At 37.7% G+C, this 18,024-nt stretch overlaps 1 protein-coding gene across 4 annotated transcripts in view; it reads left to right on the forward strand.

The window, feature by feature from the left end:
* Nucleotides 1–18,024, forward strand: part of CDYL (chromodomain Y like) — a 108,669-nt gene that overhangs the window by 34,597 nt on the left and 56,048 nt on the right. For all 4 annotated transcript variants that reach the window (XM_086900585.1, XM_086900581.1, XM_086900588.1 and 1 more), the window contains exon 2: nt 13,754–14,420. In XM_086900585.1, coding sequence (XP_086756711.1) covers nt 13,754–14,420 — 667 coding nt within the window. The remainder of the gene's footprint in view (nt 1–13,753; nt 14,421–18,024) is intronic.

An 18,024-nucleotide genomic window follows, 5' to 3' on the forward strand; every position in this document is an offset into this window, starting at 1 on the left:
GGAAAAGGACGGAATCGGCTATGTTCTTCACAGTAACAGAGCTAAGTTGTTCCAGATTCAACAGAATATGAAACAAAGATGTTTGTTGCCTATATGAAAATGGTTTATAATTATGAAAATTAGGAAGGTGAGGTTTTTCAAGACCTTGTCTGTTCAAGGGAAAAAGCCCTAAATAAATATTACATTTTTCCAGAAATTATGTTCACACATTACTACCATGTCTTAAAGGAAAAATTGAGAGAAACACTTTTTTAAAGAAAAAAGTTGAAAGAGCCATTGAAGGGTATTTAACTTTACCTAATACTTAACTGTCTTAAGTGAGCTAAAAATCTATTTCCTATTGATGGCATGACTAATCTCACTCAATATTATAAAAAGCATAGCTTTAAAATTAAAATCTAAGTTAATCAGTGATATATGTAGAATCATAGAATGGTTTCCTTTCGAAGGAACCTTTAAGATCATCTAGTTACAAGCCTGTAGCCATGGGCTTACCTTCTTTCCTTTCACTAGACCAGGCTGCTTAGAGCCCTATCCAGCCTGTTCATGAACACTTCCAGGGACAGGGGATCCAGAACTTCTCTGGGTAACCTGTTTCACTGCCTTACTACCCTCACAGTAAAGAATTTCTTCCATATATCTAACCTAAATTTCTCTTCTTTCAGTTTGTACCATCACTTCTTATCCTATCTACAGTTCCTGATAAAGAGTCCTTCTCTGGCTTCCCTTGTAGGGCTTTTTTAGGTATTGGAAGGCTGCTACAAGATCTCCATGCAACCTTTTCTTCTCCAGGCTGAACTCTTCCTCAGTCAAGATTTGAAAGGATCTAAAGCAAAAGCCAGATGAAGAGTGTCTGAGACCACTTGGTCTGTTCATCCTGGAGAAGAGGAGACTGAGGGAAATTTCATAGCAGTCTACATATTCCTTACAAAGGGAAGAGAAGGGGCAAACACTGATCTCTTCCCTGGGGTGCCTCGTGACAGGAATGGCCTGGAGTTCTGTCAGGGGAGGTTTATGTTTGATGTTACAGAAATTTTCTTCACCCAGAGGGTGGTTGGGCACTGGAATAAGCTCCCCAAGGAAGTGGTCACAGCACCAAGCTTGGCAGAGTTCCAAGAAGCGTACTGACAGCGCTCTCAGGCACATGGTGGAAGCCTTGGGGTTAGTGCTGTGCAGGGCCAGGAATTGGAGACGATGACAGTTCCAGCAGAGGATGTTCTATGATTCTATGATAATCTTCTCAGCCTCTTCTCTGACCTTTTCCAGTCCTCTTATCAACTTTGCCGCCTTCCTCTTGCTTGGAACAATTGGAACTCGCTCCAGTTGTTCTATCTCCTTATGTTGAGGGCCCCAGAACTGTAAGCAGTGTTCAGGTGGAATCTCGTGAGAGCACAACAGGGTGGAAGGATCACCTCCATCAGCCTTTTAGCCAGTCTCCTTTGGACACAGCCCAGGGCACCACTGGCTTTCTGGGCTGTGACCACACACTGCTGGCTCATTTTGAGTTTTTTATCAGCCGCCCCCCACCAAGCTCTTCTCCACAGGGCTGCTCCCAAACACTTTTCTGCCTGACCTGTGGGTGTTCCTGGGATTGCCCTGACCCGTGTGACCCAAGTGCATGTGACTTGTTGAACACCATGAGGCTTGCACAGTTGCACCTCTCCTCCAGCCTGTCCAGTTCCTCTGGATGCCATCCCTTCTCCTCCGGGTGCTGACTGCACCACACAGCTCAGTGTCATCAGCAAACTTGCTGAGGCTGCCCTTGATCCCACTGTCTGTGTCACTGACAAAGATATTGACCAGCATTTGCCCCAGGACTGACCCCTCAGGGACACCACTTGTCACTGGTTTCCACATAGACATCGAGCCACTGACTGCAACTCTTTGCATATAGCCATCTTGCCAACGCTTTATCCACTGAATGGTCTGTCCATATATTCATATCTTGGTGACTGTAATTATAAAAAGTAATTATAGTAAGTAATTATAAAAATACCAAGGAAAAATCTGAATTTTTGGGTTACTCAAGTAAGTAGCAAGGTGTGAAAGATGCAGTCTCGTGAGCTACATGATAATGCACTGTAGTCTGGACACAGTTTAGAGGAGATGCTCTTACGCACACATTAATGCTTTGGATTGCATCTAAATTTGTGCATTTGTTTTAGAGACTAAATTCTGTTCTCTGTACCACTGCTGTAATGTTAACAATATGAACTAATTTAGTTTAATTTTTAGTAACTATAGAGATAAGATTAAATCCTTTGCTGAGTATACTATGGTGCTGAAGTATTAAAAATGCTGTCCAAAAGGATCACAGAAGACCTCTTATACTCAAACATATTTTTTAAAGTTATTCTTTAAAATATATTCAAGTTAATCACTAGCTATTTTGAATTTACAGATGGTACTGGGCATTGACAACAAATGACTAGATTAATTAGCAGCACCTGATAAAAGGGAAGATATCTGTTTTAATGAAGATTCTGTATTCTGAATGTTTTTAAAATGTGACTATTTCTATAAACAGATGGACATTTGACAAGGAATTTGCAGCATAAATTCTTTGGATTTATTGTCATAATGCTAAGCAGAGAGACAAATGTCTAGAAAAAAAAGGAGCTCTCACCTGTCCTTTCAGTGAATTTTAAAGAAAGCAAATTATGCTTTTATATTTCAATGTTACTGTAATTGGGTTATGAAAAAATAACTATGATGCCATATTCTTAGAATTTGAAAACTTGTTTCTACATAAATAATCTCTATTTTATGGAGACAGGGATTACCAAGGTTAGCAGTTTGGAACACCAACCAGCTCAGCCTTGGTTGACCATACAGGGAATTTGAGGACTTCTTTGTGCAAAGAAACCGACTGGCATTGCTTCTGTAGGACAGAGGTTTTGTGAGGCAGTAGCTGTTTCTGAAGGGTGGCTGTCCGCTAGTGACACTGGCCTGTGATGACTGTTTCTCAGTCATCAATATAAAAATTATTTACAGGCAACTGAAAATAATGCATATATTGCAATGTGAAGATAACGTTATATAAATTTTCACAATCTCTTTATGATATTACTTTGGATATCAGGGTTTTTGGATGGAGAAAGAGCAATATGGCTAGGGTGTTATATATAAAAAACATCCCTTAAGTAAGAAAGTGTTCATGATTACAGTGTGTATTTAAACTAACTTTAGATATGAAAAGACAGCGGAGGGGAGGAGAGGTGCCAGTATATTATATGCTTAAGTCTTGATTCTCCATGCACACCTCAAATTAGTGTATTTGTCTATGTCATAAACAAAGAAGTGAGACAGTCATTTATTCTCTACACTATAGAAATAATTTTGAGATTTATCAGTGAAATAACTAAGGCAAAAAGAAGAGTTTGGGTCTAAACTGAAATACTTTCCATATCATAAAACCTGCTTGTGAACAGTTGCTGCACTACAGACAGCTGCATAGATTGAAGTGAACATGATTTTTTTTTTTTTTTTAAACTACGTGTTATTTTGAAGAGCGTTTTGCAAATTAGTTCAGTGTTGAATCTGGAGAAATGATTAAAGGTTTACTACACCATTATAGTATAAAATTATGAGGAAAGTAATCCTCAAGGCATATTTTGGAGAGCAAACTGTGATGATGTGGGATTAGGAAAAGCACTGCAAATAGCAATATCAGATTCACACAGGGACAGAGAGAAAGGAATAAAAAGCAACTGGAAGTGAAGGAGACAGCATGAGAGATGATTTTATTGTCTTCCAAAGAGCAAAAGAAGTTCAGCAGATGGGTAAGGAACATCAAATGCTAATATAGTATCCATATCTAGAGGAAAATACAGAAAAATATATTCTTCCTCCACAAAAAGCACGTGATAGTTTGTTTACCATATTTTTGTAGTTATAGTAGAAAATTGGCAGATTATTTTATATGACATCTCTGCAGAGGGAAAGATTGGAATGTAGAGAGGGAAGGACATTTGTGCTTGTAGAAGATGACTCTTGGTTCCTTTGCTCTTGAGGAGGGACTACAGCAAGTTGTAGTGCTGTATCATTTCTGCCTAAGTGGAGGTTTCAGTTGTGGTCCATTTTTAGGAAGAAGCTCTGACTATTCACAGACTTTTAAGAGCGGTGGCGAAATTTGCAGTACAAATAGTTCAGGTTGCTTTAGTATCTGTGTTGTGACCTTAAAGAGCAAAATTTTTAAAAGTTTTATAAAGAATTCAATGGCTACTTCATGCTACAGCTGCTGTTGAGGTGATGCTTTCTGGAGAAAAAATAATGTTCAAGAAGAAGTTGTTTGAGTGAAAAAGAATAGTTTAAAATATCTTATTATCCAGTTCTGGAAACTGCGTATGTTTTTCTTTATCCTACTTAATTGCAGATTAGAGGAAATAGAAGATGCTTATGGAGAAGGTTTTTATATGTATATTGCTTCAGAAATTCATGTTAACCATGTAATAGAGAAGTTGCTGCTACCCAGCTTCTTAAAACAAACCTGAATTCTTGAAAGATGAGTTTAATTACCACAACAAAAGCTGCTGTTAATGAAGCTAACATTTTCCAAGCCTAAAATGCTTTGCTTTTTCTGCTTTGTTCTTGCCACAGCATGAGGGATTTTGAAATGGGAGGTGTTTTATTGGCAAACACCAGAGTAATCAGATTAATACCTAGTGTTTGTTACTTTTAGTATGCATATACGAACTGATGGTGGATAGGATCAGTAAGTAACAGAGCTTAAGACAGTGCATATTTTCAAAAGACAGCAAAACCCAATCTTAGTCATCAAGCCCTTTGATTCAGGAGTTTTAATATCAGTGTAGTGTGTTAGGTTGAATAATTAGTGATTTGATGTTAAAATGTATGTAAGTATTAAGATGGATTTCAGGAAAATTGCAATTGTTGGGAATGTATCCTCATGCAAATTACACCAGCAGGAGGTATATGTTTGTTAAAGCAAGTGATGTAGGTAGGTTGGTTTTATTTCTGATTCACACATTTGAAGGATAAATCTTAGGAAGTTACAAATACTGGTGAAACAAGAAAGTCATTTGAATACATACCTTACTGCAGAACTTGTACTACTCATGTGCAATGTGCAGGCTTTGTAAAAAGCTAATTATGTGTGAAGATTGTGAACTTACTTGTATGTACTCTTGAGTTTTTGTTGTTGTTGTTAGGAAGGTACAAAATGGATGAACATTGTAGAACCTGTTTTCACGAATAAACTTTAAAACCTTGAAATTTGGAAGAATCTTTGCCGAGCAGAGTTACCAGTGATCCCACAACTTTATTTGTACCCCACAGCCTGGTTACAAAAGCAAATGGGATAGTGTAGTCATGGAAGTTGCAGTGATATTAAATAAGAAATGAGTTTAGGTTCAGATTAAAGATGGAGAGATGGATGGACTTGAGACCCAAGAAGAGAAATACCTTTTTCCATCTGGAAAAAGTAATTAATCTACTAGTAAATCTCTTAAAGAAATTGGATGTCAGAACTAAGAGGTAGCTTTGCAAACACTGAGGTTGGTTAATTAGGGGAAAGTTCTGTATCACCAGCTTTTCTAGATCAAGTATTGAGACAAGTCCTATTGCAGGCAGAGTGACCAGGGACATATATTCCTCTAGGATGTGTTGGTACTGAGGTGCCATTGAAGGAATACAGAAGGACCCAGCAAATAATGTTCTTAACAGTGATGTAGAATTGTTTAGCATCTTTGTATTTGAAAACAAAAATTCAGTCATGGTCTTGTTTCCAAGAGCTTTATTTCTTATGGAAATAAGCTTTTGATGCAAGGGTGAGAGGAGGCTCTAAGTATGTATTGTGCCTTCTTGGATCGAACGATTCCAGAGGAAGCTCTTGCTATTATATTTAGAACTAGCATCCCAGAACCTCTGAGGAAAAAGGAAGAAGAGACTGCTACTGAATAAGCTTCTAAGAGACAAGGTCTGTGTCCCTTCTTACTGAAGTTTGGTCTGGTCTACAGTAGATCTGATCTACAGCAGCAGACTTGTCACTGCTGCTTCTGCAAGCAGTAAGCTGCTGAAAAGCCTTGTTAGGTGTTGGTAGATGAAACTGTCATAGAATTAAATGAAATTTGATAAACTGAGTACAGCACACCAAATTCATGCTGCGTCCTGTGATTTTCTTTTTTCTGTTCCCCTTTCTTTTTTACAGTTCCCATTTCTGAAGTTTGCTTAGCTGTGACAAGGTGTTCTCTAGCACTTGGGAGTGCAGTTTTGCTGTGACCTACTCTCTCCTTAAGGCACACTTCAGATAAAATGTTTTGAATCTTTATCCACCATTTGTGCTTGAGCACTGTTGAAGGTCCAGTTTCTTCTGCTTTGAAAGCAAGTCTGTAGTCCTGATGTTTAATATTGACAAATTCCTTATCTGCAGCTCTGTATTCTCACTGAAGGACAAAGTGACAATATTCCTGTTGGCCTTATCCTTTAAGTAAATAGTTGTCAAGCTGTTGAAGCTGTGAGATAGCTTTAGATTATTTCTACATTTTCTTAAATTATCACACCCAAAATATGGGCATCTTTGGGTGAGTTTTTCCTTTCATGTTGCCAGAGTTGCCAATAATAAGTATGCATTTTGGTTTTCTATATTTTTTTTATTTAGCAAAACACTGATAGCACCAAGTTTTGGACCTTCACTTTTTGTACTGCAGTGGAGAGATATAAAGCAAGAGAATCTGGCAAGTGCAGACAGAATATTTACCTTTGGGAAAAAATACCCAGGATTTGCCTCCTGACATGTAGCTTTTACAAATGAATTGAAGATGGGAAGAATTTCCTTTGGTGTTCTCTGTGTAGGTGATGCTGAAATCTTCTAGTTATGATAATTTTTTTAGTAACGTAATAATATAGTAATACTTATGTAATACCTTTGATTGCCAAAAAGTGTATCCTAATCCAGTGCTAGTGGTCTTTAATAGTTTCTTCTGATTAGGACCTTTTCCATTTAAGATAAGCCTGTTTGATGCTACTTGTTCTTATTTCAAAAGGAGGAAAAGACTGCTTGTTTGGTAAGAATCCATTGTTGCAGGTGTTTGTTTATATTATGTTTGTACAGATATTAACAGCTTTGCATGGATTTTCATTCTGCTTTTGTGCAAAGTAGAAAATGTGTGTCTGTCTTACCTTAGTGCAAATAAAAGGTTAGAACTGTTGTGAACAGTGAGTTGATAGAATGAGATTAATATTTTCTAACCATTCTTGCAATAGCCGAGTTACTATAATTAGGGTAAAGCAATTGACGGATTCTACAGTAAGCTGTAACTTGCATCGCAACTGTTGTAACTATTTCTCTGTAAATTCTATCTGGAAAGATCGGTGATGTTGACAGTTTAGCATCAATCATCAGTGGTGACTTGTGAGGAAGTAAATCTCAGGCAAACTGTTTATCCAGGGAGTTAATTCTCTAAAGCAAAATGACTTGTCACAGGCCCTCCCTCCACACCCGTTTTCCTGATGTCCTATAAGGAAAAGGCTTCTTACAAAGATCTGCTTTCTGATAGTGATCTGTACTTTTGAATATGTCATAAAGGAGTTGCATGTACAGTGATTAGTTTGTTTAATGCAGGTATGAGGTATAAAACTTTCTGAAATGTTTTTTCAGGAGGTGGCTGTGCAGCCAGGCATGGTGTGCACTATAGCTGTGGTTCTCTGGCATTACTGGCATTGATGAGAATGCAGTAATTAAACTATTTTATCTATTGTCTTTGCTAAGACCATGAAAAGATGTAAAACTTAAAGCTGATGATAAATAATGAACTTCACTGGAACAATTGTAATCTTATAGGCAACTTGATTAGAAATTTATATAGAGGGTGAATGAAAATGTGAATTAGAACCTGCAGCTCACTATATAAATTGATTGTTACAGATAGCCTCAAAGTTAGCTCTTGCATGACTTGTGCCCAGGAATCCTAAAGGAATGGACAGCCTTTGATTGAAATAGAGCTTGGGAAAAAGAGAAATCTTAATATTTGTTTTAGCACAGCTGTTTAATCTTTGAAAGGAGGGTTGAGCTGTGCAGTTCCCTTTATTGCACTGCTAGAATGAAGGACCACAGGAAGTGCATTAGTCCCTTATGGGACTCCTGTTCATAGACGTGAATGTGTTCCAACCTCACTGCACGCACGGTTGCTTCCAAAGGAGGTTGGGAGTGGCTGTGGGTTGCAAAGTGATGCTCCTGTATGAACTCATCCTGCTGGTCCTGATTGCCTGAAGACAGTTGAGTTGGTGTTGTCAGGCCTTAGGCTGGATCAGGTGTCATCCCTCATCGCAGAGCTGTCACAAAAGCAGCACAAAAGCTGCATCGTCTGCTGTAACTAATTTGACAGAAAGGCAATAATCTGCCCACATCTGATCCACATTTCTTTTGTGCAGCTCTGGCTTCCAGCACAATGTATATATGTAATACAGCCCTCAGCATGGCCAGTCCTGTACTGTGCAGACTCTCTGGTCACTCCTGCCATAAGGATGCAGCAGCTCAGTTTACAGCAATTCATCGGCTGTTAATCCAATCAGTCTGTTCTGCTAATCAAATCAGTCAGCTCTGGGAGCATGTGGCGGCAGGCTTATGTGTACTCTCCCAGGCTCATGTCAATGGAGCAGCATGGAGCTGCAGTGAAGATGAACTCTTGTCTTAATATGATATCCTAGTGTAATTTTTTAATGATGCTATTTGAACTTAAACCATACAATATTGGGTTTTTTACATCCTTTTTGATACAAATTTTGATATTCTAAGTGTAGGTGTTGAGCTGTTTTTTAAATTTCCCTGCTGATACTAACTGCAGAGAACAATACTCTGACTTGGCCTTAAGTCATCCTATGGGAAATTATGTACTTTTTAATAAAATGTGTGCATTTAAGATTTCAATGCACATTTTACAGACCTTCAGGTGTGTTTTGGCATCCTCATCAAGTATCTTTTTGAGTAACTCTTTTCCCAAAGCTACTTTAAGCAAAACATGGCATTAAAATGGTTTTTATATGGTATGCTGCTATGTATTAGTTGATTATTTAATGTGGAATGCATTTATTTTATTTACAATAAGAAGTATTTGAATACTGTTTATTGTTGACTTCTGCAAGATTTTAATAAATGGAAGATACTACCACTTGTAAACATTGCTGATTGCTTATGTGGGATCATTTAAGTCCCATTTGTGTATGATACAGTTTCCAATTCAAGAAAGGGTGACTGTTCACTTGTAGTGCATACATATGTCATGCAAGACTTGCATTTATTCTAGCTTTCTGTTTCTGACTTGGGGAATATCTCCAGTAGTAATTTGGCTCAAGTGGAGAAAATCAGTAGAGTGAAGCAGTTGGTGCTGTGACCCCCACCTCTACATAGTCTGCTGTGCAGCACTTTTATTTTGGACTAGATTTAGTGGAGCCTCTCAGGATCAAATATCTGCCACTACATGTATTGAAACTGTACAGAGGTGTTACTTGCTTGGATCTGTGTGCCTCCTTAGTAAGGGTTGAAGCGTGACAGATGCATTGGTACATTTCCAGTTCCAGTTTATATTTCTCCATAAAGAATCCACATCCTGTATACCAGAACTGGTCTGTGAATAAAACCATCCCACAGTAAGCAGGAGTAGTGCAGAGGAGGGAGGGATTTGCTTCCAAATTGCACTACTGCTCTGAACAAAAACAGTGATGTAAACATAGCCTTCAGCTAACAGAACAAGGCCTTCTCCTATAATTTACAGACAACAGATAGAGTATGAAGTCCAATAGATTCTATTCTGTAAACCTTAAATTAATTTAGCCTGACATGAATGTGAAGAGAGAAAAGAACATGATGGGAATGCACAATGAATTTATTATAAACAAGGCAATACTCATTGAATATTTACATACCCACATGTGTTCATTTTGGTCTTTTTGTTTTTTGTTGCCTTCCCACCCCCAACAGATGTATCTTTAGTTTAATTACTTCAAATGATCAAAGTATGATTTTTTAATACATATACACAATACATATATATTGACTGAGGGCATGCCTTATATTGAGTTTACAAATGTGCCCAAATTATAATGCTTTAGATTGAAAAGGTTCTTTTGAATTTCATGCTTACTTTTTTTGACCTGAATTAAAGAACTTTCATCAGGGATTTAGAATGTGTGTCCTTTTCCTGACAATGAGGTTACTGGACCAGTTCAGCCTATAGGTGTTTGTTGTCCTGTGATGAAAGTTGCAGTCCTCTAAGATGTGTCAGAAAATACCGCATATGTGGCTGCTCTCCAAACCAGTTATTTCAGGATGCCTACATTAACTCAGGTATTCTTAATATCTAAACCAGGTCACTTTGACAGAACTACATTAGGGAATAATTACAGAAGAAGTGCTGGCAGATGGGGAGGAGCTGTTGTCTCAAACATAGGACAGGGAGGAGAAGTTGCAGTGTTGCCATTTTCACTTGGTGCAGCACTTCAACCTGCAACCATATATTGCTTTTGTTTGTTTGTTTGTTGGAAATTTTTTTTGAATGTAAGTTCTGTATAATTTGTAATAAAAGCAATTAAAATCCTCAGGGAGGGAGAGCAAGCATGAACAAATTCTACCACATTCATGGAAGGAAGGGAAATTACCATTTTACAGATGGGAAATCTCAGGTATAGTTGTGGTGGGCAGGATTAAAATTTATTCATTTCAGTATTGGATTATACCTCTGAGCAGCTCATTGTTTTTCGCTCAGTTCTTCTGCTGCCTGATTTTTTGAGTGTCATTGATCAGTAATCCCCCAGGTAGGGAAAATGATAATTTAGCACTCTAAAATAAACTGGGGAATGTTATTTCTTTACCACCCAGATAGTTTGCCTGATAACTTTCTCTCATACCTGTTCTATCTTTTATGTTATTTTGTCTTTTGTTATGATTCTTCTACAACACTTGAAAACTAACCATTAATGGCAAATCCTGCAGTAGAGAATCTTTTCATCTCTAAAAATAAAGTACTACCCCATGGCACAGGGCATGGGACACTGTAGAAATGGTAGTTGTCACAAAGTACTAGTCAGCATTTCTAGTGTGATTATGGCAAAGGATGTATCTCGCTCCCAGCTTTGGATGAGAAACCCTTATGTAGATGTTATCATCAGCAAAAGTATCGAGGCAGAATCAGTTTTTCAAGTGCTTCTGGGGGAGTCAGACTAACCAAACTGAGTCAATCCAAAAAAAGAAGTCCCTCACTAAAGCTCTGAAGCTGCATGATAAATTGTGTATCACAGGTTAATTGTTGTAATTTTTGTGCTGTAAATAAAACAGAAAATGTATTCAAGAAAAAATAGAGTTACAAAAAGAAATCCCTTTAATCAAAAAGAGCAATGTCAAAGTAGGTTTTGTTGCAGGCTTGGACAGTATAGCTAAATATAACAGTCTTCTTTATGCAGTTCTGCTTGCTCCATAAATCATCAAGTTAAGAATGGATTTTTGTGTCTCCTGTTCTAGAGTTCATCTGTTATCTCTGCAAGGTATCTGGTTTTTTGGATGAGAGGGATGGCTTCCTACTTGAAAAGGGCACGTCCTTAATGGGTGGTCTTTCAGTACTAAAAGACAGTGGTAGAACTTGGTGCTCAGTAATTGATGCTGTTCATTACAAAGATTTAGTACTAGAGAATAAAAATACCTTGGTAGTAGTAGAGCTCTTCCTCTGAGAATCATGGTCTTAAAATCTATTTTAGAAGGTCAAGAGAGGCAGAGAGGATAAGCAAGACTAGCAGTAGCTACTTTTTTGACAAGATAGGAAGTTTGATTCATGAGTTTGTTCTTAGTTTTTAATTTAACATTTCTCACTTAATATTTGAAGGTCTTTTTACTCAGTTTCTACTAAGAAAAGATTGAAGGCATGTTTCTTTGCTGTGACTTTCTTCAGCTCTTGGAGTTGCATTTTCTTTTAAGATGTCTTTAAATAGTTTCATGGAAAAATAAGTTTCATATTTCTAGCTGCATGGTTTTTTAATCCCAGTAACTGCTAGAAAGTTAAATAATCAGAGTAAAAATAGTTTTAATGTATTTTAAGATTTTAAATAAAATTTGGACAATTTGTATTGCATGTCTCTATAAAATGCATTGAACTGATTAACAAGGCAAAAGTGGAGCTTGTTTGTATTTGATTCTTATTTTTGTGTTGATTTGGCTGAGTTTTTTTAAGACCTGTGCAGACAGAGTTAAGCAACATCGCGATGACACAGTACAACACCTGCAGGGTATCACGTGCAGTTGTAGCGTATGTCCTTATATTGCTGCTGAGATTATAATAATAATTATATTATTATAATAATATAATACTATTATTGTAATATAATCGTATTGTAATAATTATAATATAATAATAATATTTTAACCTTACTGTTGAAAACCAGAGAGTACCTTATGGTAGCATGTCATATGCAAAATTGAGATGCAGTCTTAAGAAAATCTGTTGTCAGCAGTCATGTGATTTGGTAATGAACCATATACCATATGTGTACACTGTTTATATGTGTACCATACATATCTGTATTTTCCTCCAATCCTTAAAAAGTGTTCTTTGACATTCCATTTGGTTAATGTCACTCCAGTAAATGTCACTTTTTCTTCAGAGGTTCTTCTAGGTAGGTGTGGTCTTGGCTTCTATGCTTGTATGCATGGTTTTTGTTCATGAAGGGCTGGGAGTTAAATTAATAAGTAATAGTCCCAAACACCTGCCTCTTTTTTTATTTATTTATTTTTAATTATCAATAAGAAGGGAGAGATGAGTAAGAAATCTATATCAGTCCCATAACTGAAATGAAGTAGGATGGAGGATTTATCAGAAGAGTCAGCCAGGGTAGGAAAAATTAAATAAAAAGGAGAAACCCTAAGATTAGCCCTGCACTTTTATCTTTTTCCATAAAAGAATTCCCTTTCCACAGGATTAGCATGACTGGCGTAAGTTTTAGTCCAAGGCATGAGCCTCTGTCCCTGCAGCTGCTGCTGTCTGCTGCTGTCTGTCCAGCCTGCTTTACCCCAGTGCCTGAATTCCTCCAGCCTATGGGTTCCACATGCAGTTGTAGAATGTGCATACTTAATACTTGTGACATAAATATCACCTCTGTTTGCAGATAAGTGAGGCGTGGCAATTTGTTCAAAAACGTGTATCAAAGGCTCTGGCAAAAACAAATTCTCTGTTTTCACAAGAAGCCTCTAAAAAAACCCAACAAACTGAATTTGCCCCAGTTCCTAAGCTGTTCCATATTGTCCCTGGTAGCTGAAGGTTAGCTCACTGTAAGTAAGAGATCCTCACATATGCCTTATGCTAAGCAAGCATATTATTCAAACAATATCAAATTGATAAGTTTGGTAAGGTAAATACACTGTATTTATACAACATATTTAAACATGACTTCTATATGAGACAGAGAAATCACGTCCACATTTAAGTTGGCGAAAGAGTTTCTCTGAGGCCAGTGCTGACTGTCAATTTTAATATGTCATATTCAGATTCTTGTGTATGCAAAATACTTCGTGAAAAACAATTTTGATATTCTAGAGCAAGTTTTTGAGACAAAAGTAACAATCTAAAGTTAAAAGCGAGGGATTTCCAGTCAGCAGTGAAAAACTGTAATACTATAGAGCTACAGTACAGAATTACAAAACTACAAGACTATTTTGTAATCTGTTTACACTTTGTAAGTTATTTACATGTAGGTCATTCTCTTGAGTTGTATATATGCGCATGCCTAATGCTTATTTTTGCTTTTTTAACAGGTAGAGAGAATTGTTGACAAAAGGAAAAACAAGAAAGGAAAAACAGAATATTTGGTGCGATGGAAAGGATACGACAGTGAAGATGATACTTGGGAGCCAGAACAGCACCTTGTCAATTGTGAGGAATATATACATGAATTTAACAGACGCCACAATGAAAAGCAGAAAGAAACCACATTAACCAGGACAAACAGGACCTCTCCAAATAATGCCAGAAAACAAATTTCTAGATCTACCAATAGTTCTTTTTCAAAGACATCTTCTAAATCTTTAGTTATGACTAAAGAACACGAATCAAAAAATAGTCAGCTTTTTTCTGCCACACAGAAATTCCGGAAAAACAATTCACCGTCGCTTTCTGGACGTAAAAATATGGACCTTTCAAAATCAGGTATTAAAATCCTAGTGCCCAAAAGTCCAATTAAGAGCCGGACAACAGTTGATGGCTTCCAGAATGAAAGCCCAGATAAAATGGACCATATAGAGCAGGATCAAGATGACTCTGTAGCACCAGAAGTAGCAGCAGAAAAACCTGTGGGAGCTTTGTTAGGACCTGGTGCAGAGCGTGCTAGGATGGGGAGCCGACCAAGGATACATCCATTAGTGCCACAATTGCCAGTGCCAGTAACAGCCACAATGGCATCAGCATTAACAATAAATGGAAAAGGTAGGTGTATGAGTTGTCATTTTGGTGATTTTTCATTTGACTGGGGTTATTTTGCTGTTGAGATGCAGAGAAATTACCCACTCTGCTTCAGCCATGCTAAATCAAGTCTGGAGAACTTCACTTTATATTGCATATTTATATAACTACAAAGCCATTTCAAATTTTTCCAGCTTTTGGTTTCCTTGGAGAGATTCATTGGTATTTGTGTTTTCAGAATCACCATAAGATACATCTGTGTTTGCCTTGACATTGTGTGGTACACATATTTAGTGTACCATTTCCAGATATTACATCATTGCTTTAAGTTTATTTAAATAGGTCAAATTTGGTATGAATGTTAGAAACATTAATGATGGGAAGAGATGAATGGTGTGAGAAGGGATTCTTCATAACAGTTTATATATCTATTTTGTTATAAATATTGCCTGGAGAAAAAAACCTCTGAGAGCGATGTTGCTTAAAAAGCAAAGTTAATAAGCTTTGTTTCTTTGAAAACTTGAGCCAGTTGTGGAAATACATATGCCTTCTGCCTGGATTGAAATTTGTTTTTTTTATATTTTATCAATATTTTGTTGTTTATACCTCATTTGTTGTTGAGCACTTATTTAGGAGTGATGTCTGGCTTGCTGGCTCTTCCCAGTAGAGCACAGTTAGTTCAATTTCTGCTGTAAAATTTGTGACACCAAAGTAATCCAAACTACTCTTCTAGGAGGGAGCTGTTTGTCCCCAGCTAAGACTCTTGTTTCAGATTTCTTGGTCTTTATTTTTGCTCCCCAAAGCTTTGTTTTTCCCTGACAGACTCAGTTGTGTGGTCATAAGTGCTCTCGAGTAAGCGTGCTTTTGAGGCTAAATTTCCAAGTTTAAATTTTAAAGACTTCATCCTCAAATAAAACGCAGCAGGTCGAATGTGCAGGTGTGCTATTGATTACAGCGTGCTGGAAAAACTGTCTGGAATTTTTCAAGGACTGGGCCTGCCAAAAAACACACTTGGAGACACTGTATAGGGAAAAAAGCACTAAAAGACTTTGGGAGCGCTTGTGTTGGTACCCCACTGTTGCTTGCTTTACGATTTTCCAAAAGAACAGCTGCAGCCGGAGAGGTTGAGAAGCGGTGGACAAGGGAGGAATGTGTTCCTTGAGCTGCGATGTCAGGTCATGGACCAACCCGTTTTGCTGCAGATGAACTAGGTAACCATGGCAATGCACACGGGGATGCAAGGAATATCTCTTGTTTTGCATGGGCTAAAGAAGGAATGCAAATCTCAGAGGATGTAAATAAAACTGAAGGGGAAGATGAAAGAGATGCCAGCATGAGAGTTCTCTTAGTAGGTGAGGTAAAGGTGTGTGTTTTCACATGGGGTGGTTTTATGATAATTAATAGGCATTTTGGACTGTGGTGGGGTTCCTAGTGAAGTGATTGATAAGTTCTGCCCTTGGCATCCTGTTTTCTGGCCTCGTGGCATCCAGGAAAAATACCTGGGACACAAAGGACCTTTTTGGATAGATCAGATTAAATCATTCCCACCAACCTCTCACTTAGGTAACAGTGGTATGCAGAAAGGCCTGCAGAGGAGAGGGAGTGGCACAGAAGGTGTTAGGTGAGATACATGCCTGTTTCACTGCTGTGTGAAAATTTTCCTCAACTGCCACCACCACCTTCAGCTCTTCCTAGGCATTTGTCTGGGCAACTAAAGAGGAAAGCTATTGACTGGCTCTAGGGATGATGGCAATACAAGAGTTTTCTCACACGTGTTCACAGGATCCTAAGGTGTAGATCAGAAAAGGAGAGCCAAGGAGATAGTCACAATACGTAGTTGATGAAACATACACAATATGTTCCACCTTCTGTCTGCTGCTGGAGGCATATCAGTGCATTAACTGAGGCTTTCCCTGTCTGCCCTGATACACAAGTGCCAATCCCCAAGCTGAGCTGCGCAATCTGCTGGGAAATGGATGCTAAATATCCATATTTATTGGGGTTTTATTTTGTTCACCTGCAACACTTTTGGGGGTAACCTTCCAATTGTGCAATATTTCTGTGATTATAAAACTTGGAAAAAAAGTTGCAAAAGAAAAATACTTTGCACTTTTATCTGACATGTCTCTCTTCCTAGCTTTTCAGGATTTCTTTGATGGATCTTCCTCATGGAAGCCCAGGCTCCAACTCAGCCATTATGCGTGGTCTTAAGTAGATTGATTTATTTAGGGGAGAAGCAAAGAGAGACAGCCTTATCTTCTAGAGCTCTCCTGGCCTTGGAGCTTCCTGAGCTCACACATTTGCTGTCTTCACTCCTTGAAGATTCATTCTTCTCCTTGCTGCTTTTATTTTTAACTTCACACTGCAACTCATTAAAAGTGTAGTGAATAGGTACTTCCCTCCCCTGCATGGGGCTGCTGCAGTTCAGGGTTCTGTTTTGCTCCTTACTCAGGACATTCCTTCAGTCTTAAATGGACACCTCATCACATTTTCAGCACGACCTCAGGAATCATATATCATGAGGAGTATTCATTGCACAGAAATGCATCTTCATATGCACCAGATCTGACATATTAATAATACAGATGATAGATCTGGCATTTGGAGCGCTCTTTCCAAACTTCCCACCTCCTCTGCGTATACCTTCTGTTAATTTTAAGAGTTCCTACTACCACTTGGAGGATGCTGTCAGGAAGACAAAAGCATGTTTTGAAAAATACCTTCTTGCTTGAGCTGGTTTAGGAATTTTTTATCAAGATGTTTTTGTTGGTAAACTGAATTAGTCAAAACAGAAGTCACTAGTTGTAAAGCATAATTTTGAAAGATTCTAGAAAAATACATATTACACTTCAAAAGAATTTTAGACAGCTTTTAAAATTAAAACTGAATTACATTTTTTAAAGTTATATTGGAAAAATAATTCAAAGTTTTAACATGAAAACAGTGTTCCTGATTTTGAGTACACTGCTATGACTGTTTTGAATAGTTTCAACTCAGGTTGATCTTTAAGTCCTACCTCAGGATGGTGAAACTCCTCAGTGTTTAGTCTGTTATTTGTTTGTTTTCCTCAGCCTTGATTTTGCCTTTTTTTTGTTTGTTTCATTTATAAGAGAAGTGCATACCAAAAATCCGAGAAACATGTATACATATGAAAATGGCATGACCGCAATTACTAGGAAATATTAATATTATTATAGCATCCAATCCTGCTTTTCCTGAGACAGACTTAAGTGGTGCAGTTTATGTTCCAAAATCTTACAGTCTCAGAAAAGGCGATCAGCAAATATCTGTATAACTATCCAGGGGTTCTGGGGAATAAAATAACAGTAAAGTTTACTCTGGGAGTTGGTGGTCTCAGCACACTGAAATCAAGCCCCTATCAAAAAGAATGTGTTGTTGTGTTGAATGTTCATATTTTAAAGGCTGGCCTTGAAAACTGAGTCAGTGGTGTAATATATATACAAGGCTAAGATTTAGGTTGATGTATGGAAGAAGTGAGGACAGATCACTGAATTGAATATTGCTGTGGTTCTGGTATTTTGAAATATATGGTGATTATCAGCTGTTTACTAAAAGATAATAAAAGCAATCCTGAAATGGATGAAAAAAATAGAAAGACACCACCAAA

Source organism: Cyanistes caeruleus, chromosome 1, assembly GCF_971803275.1.
Source record: "Cyanistes caeruleus chromosome 1, bCyaCae1.hap1.1, whole genome shotgun sequence".
Classification (NCBI taxonomy): Eukaryota; Metazoa; Chordata; class Aves; order Passeriformes; family Paridae; genus Cyanistes; species Cyanistes caeruleus.